The following is a 13,934-nucleotide window of genomic DNA, read 5'->3' on the forward strand; positions in this document are numbered from 1 at the left end:
GTTTGAAATTATGGATTCTACAGGCCACATTCTATAAGAAAATTTTTTTTCCGGGTCGATCTGAGACAATTTTTTTTTCGGGGCTCAAAAAAAGGCAGTGTATAACCTTCCTTTTTTACCAAAAATCGACTACACCAAAATTTCTCGGGAAAACACTTTTTCTTATTAATTTTGGTGCGTAGAATCCAAATCAATTCGTACTTTTTCGATCAGACTTCTCAATCAAAAGTTATAGACTAGAAACCAATTTCGAAAAAAATTCAAAGGGCTGTAACTTTTGAACTAGTAGCCCAATCTTGGAACTGTTTGAAATTATGGATTCTACAGGCCACATTCTATAAGAAAATTTTTTTCCGGGTCGATCTGAGACAATTTTTTTTTCGGGGCTCAAAAAAAGGCAGTGTATAACCTTCCTTTTTTACCAAAAATCGACTACACCAAAATTTCTCTGGAAAACACTTTTAATTATTAATTTGGGTACGTAGAATCCAAATCAATTCGTACTTTTTCGATCAGACTTTTCAATCAAAGTTGTAGACACCAGAAACCAATTTCGAAAAAAAATTCAAAGCGCTATACTTTTGAATGTTGTCAACCATTTTGTTTCTGTATATAGTGCATGTAAAAAGAAAAGGAAGAGTGAACAAATTGTAAAGTGACGGAGAGGAGGATGGAGAGAAAGCATGAATGCAGGTAATGAAAGCATAAGCTGATCAAGTCAAGACAAAAGCGAGAGATATGAAAAGATTGAAGAGGTAAATGAGAAAATGAAGGTGAAGATAAACAAAGCGGCGATAAAGAAACTAAAAAAGAAGAAAGTCGACATGAAATATAAGCAAACTGAAGTTGAAAGAAGATACAACAGATGAAGACGACTAAGGATGAACAAAATAAGAGATGAAAAAAAGACAGTAAGATTGAGCAGATAAGACGACGAAAAAGATGAAGAGGTTAAAGGCAAACAAAATTAAGATGGTAAAGACTGAAAAGACGAAGAAGACACGCAACACTAAAAAAAGGGGGGATATGCAAAACACGAATGAGTAGATAAAATAACAGAAGACATATATAAGAAGGTAACGAAAAAACTATAAATGAAAGGAAATAATATGCAAGGCATGAAAAAAATGGTGGAGAGGAAAAAATTAACAAAATGAGCAGGCGCAGAAGATTAAGAAGATGCAAATGAAGAACGAAAATGGTACGAAGATGGGAAAGATGAAAATAAAGAATAAACGAACGAAAAGGTTATAGAAGACGAACATAGAAAACTAAAAATCAAGAAATGAAGCTGGGTAAGATAAAGAGAAAAAAGTTGAAGGATTTGAAAAAATATGAATGGATAAGATGTCAAACATCCGAGTTGACTAAGATGGAGATGGAGAAAGTGAAGGAGGCAAAGAAGTCAAGAAAAGGGGAGGAGCTCGCGACAAGATGCATATCCATTTCCGAATACTCCGGATAGAATTGATTCGGGAAAATTTTAAAATCTCAACAGCAACAACCGGCGTTGTTTTAATTATGTGTTCAACCTTTAACGTCCTTTAATATGTGAATTAATCGACCTAACCTTCCGAGTGGTTTAAAAATCTGTTGACCTACTGATTCTCACCCAGTGTTATCGCGCTTGCTTCGGCAAAGTTCAACATTTCTGTTATAAACAGTGGAAGACGATGAGGGTCATAATTTTCTGCTACTTATATTTGGTAAGTTTGGATACGCATCATCGGCATTTTAGTAAAATGCGTCTAGTTCGCCATACTGGGGAGTGGAGAAGATGATGGCATCTCGGATGACGCCATCAATGAGCTAAAGTCAGAATTAACTCAGGAGGAAATAGATCAATTATTGGGCAATTCGACGTCGAACGTCGAGACGGCATCGATCGGTCTGTTCGCGAGACTATTGCGAATGATGTACGAGATTAAGGAGAAGTGGTTAGATGTTCCGTTGGATCATTTTGATTTGTTCGACAATCGGACTTGGCGAATGGTGAGAGCGCGTGTAAGACGGTATTATCATTTCCTAGTGCGATTTTAGAGGTATCTCACACGGGGCAGCTTTTTCAAGCCGGGAGGACCGCTGTTTGTTGAAGTTGGAGGCGAGTGGACTATCGACGGCTCGTCGTTGGTGATGGGCGGTTTGGCCGAGCTGGCCGAAGAGCATAATGGTTTTCTGGTCGAAACCGAGCATCGGTATTACGGGAAGAGTTTGCCGTTTGGGAAAGATTTTTCCACCGAGAAGCTGAGGTTCTTGCAGATGGAGCAGGCGCTGGAAGACTTGGCCTACTTTATTGAGCACTTCAAGTCGGCAACCCCCGGTTTGGGTAACAGTACGGTGATAATACGCGGGTGCTCCTATCCTGGTATGCTGGTCACGTGGATGAGGGTTCGTTTTCCGCACATCGTCGATATCTCGTACGCGTCCAGTGCACCGCTTGGTGTCGGTTTGGATTACCCAGGTACAATGCTCTCGATTCAATCACAATTTCATGGCAAAATTTAGAGTACTTTGAGGTGGTGAATGACGTGTACGCAAACGTGAGCACTAACTGTATCGAGACAGTCCGAAGAGGCTTTAATCAGACGATGAACCTGCTCAAAACCGACGATGGGAGGCTTAAGGTCCGGGAAGCATTCAAGTTGGTGCGCCCTCCGTTGCTTACTCTGTGATGAAGTGAATTTCTAGGGACTGGACTTGTGGCGATATCGACGAAATGAATTCCATGGCAATTCTGGGTAAAATTATCGTCGTTCTAAACGTAATGCACGATCCTTCTCAGTATGAAGAGGTCGCCTGCTTGACGATGGCAATTGACGAAGATGAGCTGCAATCATTCCAACTTCTAGCCAACTTTATCGTGCTCAAATCTAAACACATTGCCAGTTGTATGAGCGGAGACACAGATCCTGAAGAAAAACGAAACCGTAATTACAGACATTTTAGGGGAATACTTAAAGAGACGTTTCAGATATCGCTTGGAGTTACCAGACCTGTACGGAAATGGGCACGTTTCTGACGTTAAATAGGAAAAACTCCCGTCATCCCTTTGAGATGGATCTAACCGTAGAGGAATCTCTCGAAGAGTGCGGGAAAGATTTCAAGGGACTGTAAGGTGGCCATTACGAGGTTCTCTTATCGGTTGCTAGCGTTACAGAGAACATTCTTCGAGAGGGAATAGCGCGTGTTACCCGCAGATACGGAGGACGCAAACCGAAGGTGACAAGGGTGGTGACGATTCAGGGTACTCACGATCCGTGGAAGCATCTGGCGCATTTGGAGGATTACGGACCGGAAGCGCCGGTCTGGGTTGTTGACGGTACGTTGTAAATTGAACCTCGTCATTTAATTGGTTCATTGTTCAGGTTCGCACTGCTCCGAAATAAATGCACAGTCCGAAGATGATTCGGAGCAAGTTATCGCTGTAAGGGAAAAAGTGAAGCGCTTAATCAGTAAATGGATCAAGGAAATATCGTAGAATGTAGCCCACTAACTGTATATCAGTAAATAAATTCTTCTCTTACAAGTAGTGTGTCGCTTCCATCTTGTAATCTGCAAAAAAACCAAGCAAAACAATGAATTTTAACTATAATCAGTGGAAAATTCTGATACGTATATTTTAAATACTGTACCGCCACCAGCCACCATCAAGTCGATATAAAGTTAGTCACCGGCGAAAAGGAACGAAGTCACATTCGCGTTATCGGATGGATGCCATCGATCCCTCTCGCGTTTTTCTATTTATATCAAATCGAAAAGGGAACCAACGCAATTTTTTAGACTGCCGTCCCTTTTAAGTAATAGTAAAGCAGGCGTCTTTTGTTTATAATGCAATCTTTATCTGTCTCGCCAACACGAAACCGCGACGTCGGTCGGCGCTAAGTACTATGGTAATAATCCACGCGTTTCAGAGACGTACCCATGTTTGTCCATAATTCGACCCGCGATACTACGCGTGCAAAATGGAATGCATGCAATTTAAACTGACCTCCGTTACAAACCCCTAGTAGTGTATAAAATGTGCGGTTAGAGACTTTAAACAAACACTTGGTAAAATATGGTAAAAAAACCACCATGAATATATAAGTAACACCGGTGTCAGCCAACTTTGAAATCTGCGCATGCGCCAGGTTCAAGGTCAATTGCGTAATTATGAGTCATTTCACCTTTATGCTAAGACCCTAGCACCCACCTTTCTTAAAGAAAACCGATCACTTAATTTTATACAAATCAAGAAAAAATTATAGTACCTCATATATGTACAGGAAGTGTCACGGAACGTGCTGTTTTTGAAATTGATAGTAAATGGGCGATTGTGGTGGGAGAATCACGCCGCAGATAGCTATCGTTTCCAACCTTCAGTCTTAGAAATGGAACCGCGGACGCTAGACTAACGCCTGTATGCGTATGATAGCTAGCTTTGTGCGTAATAACGAGTCTAACAGGGCCACTCAGTACAGACGTTTTATTTGGTATCAGCACCAACAGTAATGTTGGGTTAGCCTGTATGTTGAATATCAATTATTTTTGACGTTAACACGTTTTTGACAAATGATGTCATTGATCTCTGATGACCTTTAAAATAGAATCACATCGCAAAAAATGAGATCATTAAATTTTGATCTCTGAAAATAAGACACAAAATTCAAAATGGGTCCTTGACCTTGAAAATGAAAGAACAATACAATTTGAGATCATTACACCTTGATAATGAAATATCCCCACAAAACTAGGGTCATTGACCTCCGATGATCGTCAGAATAAAATACACCGCAAAAAGTCGAGGTCACTGAACTTTGATAACCTTGAAAGTGAAACATTACCACAAAAAATGGGCTATTAACGACATTGAAATGGGGTCATTGACCTCCTATTGTCTTGAAAATTAAATACGACCGTAAAAAAAGGATGCATATAACCTCTTATGACTAGTAGAATGACACCGCAAAGAAATGGGGATCATTGATCTTAATCTTGCAAACGAAACATGGCCAGACCTTGAAAATCAAATGAAACATGGAAAAAATGAGGTCATTGAACTTTGATGACCTTGAAAATAACCATAAGATGACATTACAAGACTTTTTCCGAAAAATCATGAAAAAACCTCAGCACCGTGAAGTGGATGGAAATGGAAGTGTCGCCTACTGTGGGGTATTCCATTAAACACCATTGTACACCAAAAATTCAAATTAATTCGCGTTAATTCAAATTAATTCACGTAATGCAAAATAATTCAAGTTAATTCAAATGAATTCACCTTAATTGAAATTAATTCACGCAAATTCAAGGTAATTCACGTTAAGTCAAATTAATTCATATTAATTCGCGATAATTCAAATTAATTCACGTTAACTGAAATGAATTCACGTTAATTGAAACTAATTCATGTTAATTCAAATTAAGTCACGTTAATTCAAATTAATTCACGTAATGCAAAATAATTCAAGTTAATTCAAATGAATTCACCTTAATTGAAATTAATTCACGCAAATTCAAGGTAATTCACGTTAAGTCAAATTAATTCATATTAATTCGCGATAATTCAAATTAATTCATGTTAACTGAAATGAATTCACGTTAATTGAAACTAATTCATGTTAATTCAAATTAAGTCACGTTAATTCAAATTAATTCACGTTAATTCAAATTAATTCAGAGGAGTGTACACCAAAAATTCAAAGTTGTTAGGGGGAAACAAGTACCATTTTTGGTGTACACCAAAAATTCAATTTCAAATTAATTCACTTTAATTCAAATTAATCCATACTATTAATTCACGTTAATTCAAAATAATTCACGTCAATTCAAATGAATTCACGTTAATTCAAATGAATTACCGTTAATTCAAATGAATTCACGTTAATTGAAACTAATTCACGTTACTTCAAATTAAGTCACGTTAATTCAAATTAATTCACGTTAATTCAAATTAATTCACGTTAATTTAAATTAATTCAAGTTAATTCAAATTAATTCACGTTAATTCAAATTAATTCAGAGGGGTGTACACCAAAAATTCAAAGTCGTTTCCCCTAGCCGGAGGGTTTAGAATACCCCCCTCCCCGCCCAATAACCACCGCAAACGAAACAACTGTAGAAAACATAGAAGTGGGAGAGAGGGGGGGGGGGGGGTTGATATAGTGGTCTAGATTCTACAGGCCAAAATCGGCAAGTTTTGAAACCCAAACTAGCACCAGACCCCTCGCGCAGGTACCTTCCCCCTCGTTCGGACGTCAAATCTCCAAGTTATTTTTAGTAAATTTATTTAAACAAATATATACATTTCACAGTTATATAAGTTAAAAATTAAAACGACTAGTAACTAAAAATTATGAGATCCTCTTATCCGTACTGCACAGAACTATGAACCGGGGGGGGGGGGGGGCTATGGGGAAACAAGTACCATTATTGGTGTACCACCAAAAATTCAAATTAATTCACGTTAATTTAAAATAATTCACGTTAATTCAAATGAATTCACGATAATTCAAATTAATTCACATTAATTCAAAATGATTCACGTTAATTGAAATGAATTCACGTTAATTGAAACTAATTCATGTTAATTCAAATTAAGTCACGTTAATTCAAATTAATTCACGTTAATTCAAATTAATTCAGAGGGGTGTACGCCAAAAATTCAAAGTTGTTAGGGGGAAACAAGTACCATTTTTGGTGTAAAATTCAAATTCAAATTAATTCACCTTAATTCAAATTAATTCACGTTAATTCAAATTAATTCAGAGGGGTGTACACCAAAAATTCAAAGTTGTTAAGGGGAAACAAGTACCATTTTTGGTGTACACCAAAAATTCAAATTCAAATTAATTCACCTTAATTCAAATTAATCCATAGTATTAATTCACGTTAATTCAAAATAATTCACGTTAATTCAAATGAATTCACGTTAATTCAAATGAATTCACGTTAATTGAAATTAATTCACGTTACTTCAAATTAAGTCACGTTAATTCAAATTAATTCACATTAATCCATGTTAATTCAAATTAATTCAGAGGGGCGTACACAAAAAATTCAGTCGTTTCCCCTAGCCGGAGGGTTTCGAATAACCCCCCTCCCCGCCCAATAACCACCGCAAAGGAGACAACTGTAGAAAACATAGAAGTGGGAGGGGGGGGGGGTTGATATAGTGGTCTAGATTCTACAGGCCAAAATCGACAAGTTTTGAAACCCAAACTAGCACTAGACCCCTCGCGCAGGTACCTTCCCCCTCGTTCGGACATCAAATCTCCAAGTTATTTTTAGTAAATTTATTTAAACAAATATATACATTTCACAGTTAAATAAGTTAAAAATTAAAACGACTAGTAACTAAAGCGGGAGTATTATCGGAGATCACAAATAAAAAATTGGAAGTAGATATGATTCGGTTTGGCTATCACAAAATCAGGTCAATACCACTACAAGATCGGCGCGGAAATTTAACTCGCGCTCGTCTGCGCCAATTCCGCGGTAATCTCCAGCTGATCGGCCTCGGCCATCCACTGGGAGATCTCCGCGTAATACATGTGGCGTTGGAGCACCTCGCGCGTGCGCGGCCGTTTGCCGGTATACGACGTGAGCCCCTACGGGATACCGTTACTAAGTAATGGCGGCGAAGAGCGCTTACCCCTGGAACGAAATCGGTTCGGAGATGGTCGAGCAGTGCGGAGTCCTGCAAGGTGCCTTGCAGCGTGTTCCAGTCGACGATCACTTCTTCCATCAGCATCCTTTCCTCTAGAATTTAACTTTTGGTTCGAGTAAGTGGTAGAGCTGGTCTTACCGTCCTTTTTCGACGTCTGCCTCTTGTATTGGATGCGAAAGCGAAACGCCTCAAGAACAGATGCCACCACTATGGTTAAGACTACCATTGTAAATAAATAAAAGGTCATGAAGAAGATGCGCGAGTATTGATGCGCGACGACAGCGAAAGCCTCCATGGTGATAAACCAGTTATTGACCACGGTCAGTTCGAATAAAGTGACGCCGGTTGTAAGTAAATTTGAAAACGAATTTAAATAGTAGTAGCCGAGAGCAGTCGTCCCATTCTCGCTGTACCTGTAAAAGTCCTCAACGGTCGAGTTTCTGAAAGCGCAACATTAATAGTGCACGCAGAGAGGCGGTGTGACGTACACGCAACAGTTGCGTAGATCGTACTGCGAGAAGAGCTCCATGCCGATAATCGCGAAGAAGTAGTACATCACGATCATTACAATTGAGGTTGAGAGCATTAAGGGCGAGAGTAGGACTACCGTCCCAAAGATGTCTCTGTATCGCTTCTTCAGCTTGAACAGGCGAAGCAAACGCAACGGCCTAAAAACGACAACGGCCGTAAACGTAGGCTTGATTAGTAGAACAACAGCGCCAATTATTGCAGCGTACGTCACGCTCACGTCGAAAATATTCCAGCCCGATGACACGTAGTCGGTCCATCCGAGCCCAATTATTTTCAAAATTGCCTCGATTCCGAACACTACAAATTGCGAGTTAGTAATACTTGCAGAAGAAGGTGAGGCATACGTGATAGAAAGAGACAGGCGTCCCATGACGCGCTGAAACCGCGCGCGCTGGCTTCCAGGGTGTCTTCGGCAATAAATATGCGTACCATCATGGCGATTCCGTTACCGATTATGATGACATCTACAGTCAGGGTGTCGGGTTATTGATACACAACAGCTCGCGGTACTTACAGACCAAGTGCTCGAAGTAACGCCACGTGACGATAGCGCGAGCGGCATGACACATGGAACGAAGCGGCGGCCACGCCGCCGAAAACCACGGGTCGATCGGATCCTTCAGTCGCCATCTCAGTCTCGTCGCGTCGTATATATTAATGAACTCGTCCAAGGTCAGCGTGCCGTTGTGTGACGAGTTCAACTGCCAGAACATCAGCACCACGTCCCTCGCACCTACGAACGTTATTCACAATCGCACCCGATGAGAGATTGTACGTACTCGTTCGCGGCGAGAAGTAACGCATCAGTCCGTAAAACTGCCGAAAACGTATACTCGAAGGGTTCTGTTTGCTGACCAGCAGACGAAAGGCCAGCTGACAAGCGCGTCGCTTATGCAGTAGCAGCTTGCGAAATTTGTCCTTTTCTATTGCGGTGAACGTTTCGTACACAACGGCCAGCATCTACAAAATGATCATATCGATAAGACCAATCTGTTCTGCTACGACCAATATACAGTGTGTCCCAAATCGCGTGGGATTGCATGTGTAACTTTGTTATTATTAAAGATAGAGAATTGGTTAAATGGGCATTGTTTTGCAGTTTTGGATGCTTATTTAAAATTTTCTTATGGAAATTCAAAATGTCGCATAGGTTCGACGTAAATTCAAAACCAGGTGTCAAATTCTTGACAGAATAGCTTCCTAGCTGAAACCAAAAATTGCCAACATATGTATGTATCACAACGATGTTGAGGTAACGCTTATGTGCTTGTGTTCTGTCTATGTCCGTCCGTCTGTTCCATCGAGATCTCGGCCCCTGGGTCACCAAGAGACTTCAGATTTTCGCTAATTGATAGCTGCTATGGTCTCTATTTGCCCATTACTCATCATTTACAATGTGTTACGCGGCAATACCCACGAGTGGGTTTTGAAACATTTTTTGGTAATAAAACCCGACACAATTTTTGTAGGTTGTACACAGGAAGATAAGATCTTCCAAATAACTCAATAAAAATTTCAGGTTACTATTTGAAAAAAAAGTTTGATGCCATTGCGGCGCTCCAAAATTTTTTTTCAAAAATCCAGCCCGTTATTTTTCTGTTCGGTATGCCTAATATACATATCCGAAATTTGAACAAAATCCGTCGAGCCGTTTTCTCAGAAAATTGCCAACAAACGTACGTACGTACATACAGACGGAAAAAATAAGAAAGGTGCATTTTTTACGCATGCATTTTGTTTTCTTTTATTAGGAGGACCTACCATACAAATTTCGTTTTAATTGTTCCATAAATAAGAAAATTGCATTTCTGCGCATGCGCAACACGATTTTTGCGCATGAATTTTGTTTGCTTTTATTAAAGGGACTTACTATAGAAGTTTCGTTTAAATTGCTTCAGAAACAAGATCGTTACGTTTTGCACATATGCAACACAATTTTTTGACTTTGACAATTTTTTTCTCCGTTTTTTGATAATATAACCCGGCCCAATTTTTTGTAGGTTGTACACAGGAAAATAAGGTCTTCCAAATAATAGAATAAAAATTTTAGGTTGCTATTTGAAAAAAAAAGTTCGATGCCGTTACGGCGCTCCAAAATTTTTTTTCAAAAATCCGGCCCGTTATTTTTCTGTTCGGTATGCCTAAAACATATATACAAAATTTCAACAAAATCCGTCGAGCCGTTTTCTCAGAAAATTGCCAACAAACGTACGTACGTACGTACATACAGACGGAAAAAAATTTTATTCTTTAAAAGTTGCTTAAAATGGTCTAAAACGTCGACATTTGATGAAATTTTGAAATGTTCAAAAAACGGCTATCGCAATAGCTACCTAGCACATGCTAGGAAGCTAAAAACTAAAATTGGTCATTTGCTTGAATGTCTTATATCATCGAAGGTAGGATAAGAGATATAAAAAAAGTTTTATATAAAAGTGACTGTCTTTGATACGCTTAATTTAGAATTGATGATGTCAAAAAAAATTCAAGATGGCCACTTTTGAGGAACATTTACCAACTTCCTAAAGTTAAATGGGCGTCATATTGGATTTTTAGATTACTTGATAGATTTTTAAATTCTCTTTTCAACGAGATATTATAACATAAGATTGAAAATAAGATACCAGTTATATTAACGGTTTTTGTATTTTAATCAAGTAGTCTGTGACGAATAAAAAAAAACAAAACAAAATCTATTCGAGGCAACAAAACAATGAAAATAATTACACCAGATGTTTAAAATACTGGCCATTATTAGTGAAACACACTTCAAGACAGTTTAGTTTAGGCAACGTGTTGCCATTGATGATTATTATTATTATTGTAGTGGTAGCTACTTCCACTTTACTTTTATTTTTTAATTAAGTGCTTACTTTTATAATTTAATGTACTGTACATAATTCGTGAATTGTGACCAGAGCAGACAGCTTGTTGGTAGGTAGCATAAACCAACCCTTTCTTCGAAACATACGTTGTCGAGAAAAATCCTTTAAGGAAGTTTATTGGAGAATTTGTAAATAATGGTGAGCAGTTTCAGATCCAACGAAGATTACCGGCCAATTACATGACTTCCCATTATGCCATAAAATACATTAATTTAAAAAAATATTACTCGATTTCGGCGTGAAACTACGACATGTAGGTTTTCCTGTGAGGAGTATAGTGTTCATTATGTCGATTCGAACACTCCGCAGTTAGAAAAATAAGATTCATCTGTCCATATACTCGGACTGGTAAAACTGTTAGTTTCGATATTCTTGCGGATAAACCACCTACTGACCTACAAAATGTGACCTGGGACAATGCATCAATGGTAAAATAAAGCAAAGTGTCTTGAAATGTGTTTAACTGTATAATGGCATGACATTTTTTCGAGGGGATAGTTTGTAGTTATACCACCATTTGTAGGTATGTAAGTATGGATAATAAGATAGTCAATAAGTGATGTTATAAAAATCAAAATTTTTCTAGGCCTACTTATATAAAATTTTGGAGGAAGTTGTAATGCCCAAACCCCCCTCTCATGAGTGCATCCCTGATTTTTTAAACATCTGATGTAATTATTTTCATTGTTTTGTTGGCTCGCATAGATTTTGTTTTGTTTTTTTTTAATTCATCACAGCCTACTTGATTAAAATATAAAAACCGTTGATATAACTGGTATCTTATTTTCAATCTTATGTTATGATGGCTCGTTGAAAAGAGAATTAAAAAATCTATCAAGTAATCTAAAAATCCAATATGGCGCCCATTTAACTTTAGGAAGTTGGTAAATGTTCCTCAAAAGTAGCCATCTTGAATTTTTTTTACATCAATTCTAAATTAAGCGTATCAAAGACAGTCACTTTTATATAAAACTTTTTTTTATATCTCTTATACTTTCGATGATATAAGACATTCAAGGAAATGACCAATTTTAGTTTTTTTGAATTTACGTCGAACCTATGCGACATTTTGAATTTCCATAAGGAAATTTTAAATAAGCATCCAAAACTGCAAAACATTGCCCATTTAACCAATTCTCTATCTTTAATAATAACAAAGTTACCCATATACGGGAACGGATACGCGTCCCCGATTTTTTTTTAAATTCCAAACCCTGTTTCTGGTCGGACAGAAAATGACTCATTGTCATATTTGCCTGTATTTAACAACAAAACTCGAACAGACTTTTCGGAATAAATTCTGCGCGTTTTGTCGTCGCAATAGTCTAAGCTAACCTGAAAGTAGTCGCCATAGGCAAATTGAGGTACTCTACACGTAAAATTAATTTGAAATTTTTCAATCAATTTAGTGTCTCTCGTTAAACACCAAGAATTGAAAATACTTACCAAATTCATTAAAACGTAGAGAGCAGTCGAGAGATACGATATAAAGAAAGCGGCATACCACTTCGAAACCGCATACGACGGCATCATTACATCTGGAAAGCTAGGCAGTATGTAAATAATTGTCTAACGAGACGCCCAGTACGTACTTGGCAGTTGTCAATAGCACAAACATGCTAACGAAACTGTCCGTCAACGTCTTAAAGTACGGATTCGAAGCAGTGTGCCCGAAAAGAAAGTACCCGAGCAACGCGTAGCTGCAGACGAGAAACATCAGCAAGGCCAGCATGTCCAGAATCGGAGGTAGAGACTGAAGTATCTGTCTTATGAACCGTCGCACTCCGCCGCACGCCCGCGTGTCCACCAGAAAAATTGGTCTCAGCGCTCGAGTCACGCGAAAGTGCGACGACTGCCGGATGAGCATCACGAGCGCCTCCAAAACCATAATAACCAACGTGACGCCCTGCAGTTAAAAGGTCAACTCCCTACTCCGAAACGATGGCTTACCTTAATCATCGTGCGCTTGTGTTTCAAAACCGCCCCCCAGCCGATCCATCGCAGTTTGAGCACCAGCTCAACTCCGATTACGGCCAATGCCGCCAGCTCCAATGTCCCGTGAATGCCGAGGGAAAGCTACAAGTGCACTGATCAGATCAACCCCGCCCTCACAGCCAAAAAGAAGGAACTCAAAATGAAACAAATCTCTTTTGTGGCCTCACAATTCCACACACTCCCAGTGGGATGAGCTCCCTTATTCCCTTATCCTTATACCCCCAACTAAAAGGGAGTAACTTAAAATTAAACTACTCTCTTTTGTGGCTGAGGGGCATCGAAACCTCCCAGCTCCCCACAGGAATATGCCCACAATTCAGAATAAAAATCTATAACTGCCCACTTTCATTAATTTACAGTGTAATATACCACCGGGGGGTCTGGGGGGTATGGAGTACCCCCCAGGCAAAAGGGAGTAACTTAAAATTAAACTATTCTCTTTTGTGACTGGGGAGTATCAATACCCCCCAGAGGAATATGCCCCACAATTCAGAATAAAAATTTATAACTGCCCACTTTCATTAATTTACAGTGTAACATACCAACGGGGGTCTGGGGGGTATGGAATACCCCCCAGGCAAAAGGGAGTAACTTAAAATTAAACTATTCTCTTTTGTGACTGGGGAGTATCAATACCCCCCAGAGGAATATGCTCCACAATTCAGAATAAAAATGTATAACTGCCCACTTTCATTAATTTACAGTGTAATATACCACCGGGGGGTCTGGGGAATCCCCCCCAGGCAAAAGGGAGCAACTTAAAATTAAACTACTCTCTTTTGTGGCTGAGGGGCATCGAAACCTCCCAGCGGCAAATGCCCCACATTTCAGAATAAAAATCTATAACTGCCCACTTTCATTAATTTACAGTGTAA

The 13,934-nt window shown here is 38.9% G+C and overlaps 2 protein-coding genes across 3 annotated transcripts; one reads left to right on the forward strand and one right to left on the reverse strand.

Annotated features, from left to right (window-relative positions):
• Positions 1-1,603: 1,603 nt before the first annotated feature.
• Positions 1,604-3,529, forward strand: LOC116161955 (putative serine protease K12H4.7). Its single transcript, XM_031475458.1, has 8 exons — positions 1,604-1,706; positions 1,753-1,992; positions 2,041-2,461; positions 2,506-2,641; positions 2,689-2,927; positions 2,972-3,110; positions 3,150-3,319; positions 3,366-3,529. The coding sequence occupies exons 1-8, from the start codon at positions 1,674-1,676 to the stop codon at positions 3,476-3,478; spliced, it is 1,491 nt and encodes a 496-aa protein (XP_031331318.1). The 5' UTR covers positions 1,604-1,673; the 3' UTR covers positions 3,479-3,529.
• A 3,730-nt stretch (positions 3,530-7,259) lies between these two features.
• Positions 7,260-13,341, reverse strand: LOC116161947 (two pore calcium channel protein 1-like). 2 transcript variants are annotated; one of them, XM_031475445.1, is made up of 10 exons: positions 13,015-13,341; positions 12,657-12,970; positions 12,511-12,610; positions 8,959-9,139; positions 8,694-8,912; positions 8,524-8,643; positions 8,137-8,476; positions 7,787-8,088; positions 7,634-7,740; positions 7,260-7,589 (listed from the first exon to the last, which is right to left on the reverse strand). In XM_031475445.1, the coding sequence occupies exons 1-10, from the start codon at positions 13,021-13,023 to the stop codon at positions 7,446-7,448; spliced, it is 1,836 nt and encodes a 611-aa protein (XP_031331305.1). In that variant the 5' UTR covers positions 13,024-13,341; the 3' UTR covers positions 7,260-7,445. The 2 variants fall into 2 exon arrangements, with proteins under 2 accessions (XP_031331305.1, XP_031331306.1); XM_031475446.1 differs by lacking the exon at positions 13,015-13,341 and having other exon boundaries at positions 12,511-12,602; positions 12,657-12,780.
• Positions 13,342-13,934: the final 593 nt, after the last annotated feature.

This window comes from Photinus pyralis, unplaced genomic scaffold (assembly GCF_008802855.1).
Source record: "Photinus pyralis isolate 1611_PpyrPB1 unplaced genomic scaffold, Ppyr1.3 Ppyr1.4_LG10, whole genome shotgun sequence".
NCBI lineage: Eukaryota > Metazoa > Arthropoda > Insecta > Coleoptera > Lampyridae > Photinus > Photinus pyralis.

Coding starts and splice junctions, on each gene's coding strand:
- LOC116161955 (XM_031475458.1), top strand. CDS start 1,674: ATGAGGGTCATAATTTTCTGCTACTTATATTTG. Junction 2,462..2,505: donor TGTCGGTTTGGATTACCCAG/GTACAATGCTCT, acceptor GGCAAAATTTAG/AGTACTTTGAGGTGGTGAAT. Junction 3,111..3,149: donor GGGAAAGATTTCAAGGGACT/GTAAGGTGGCCA, acceptor ATCGGTTGCTAG/CGTTACAGAGAACATTCTTC.
- LOC116161947 (XM_031475445.1), bottom strand. Junction 9,140..12,510: donor TCTACGTTTTAATGAATTTG/GTAAGTATTTTC, acceptor ATCATTTTGTAG/ATGCTGGCCGTTGTGTACGA. Junction 8,089..8,136: donor GATCTACGCAACTGTTGCGT/GTACGTCACACC, acceptor TTGCGCTTTCAG/AAACTCGACCGTTGAGGACT.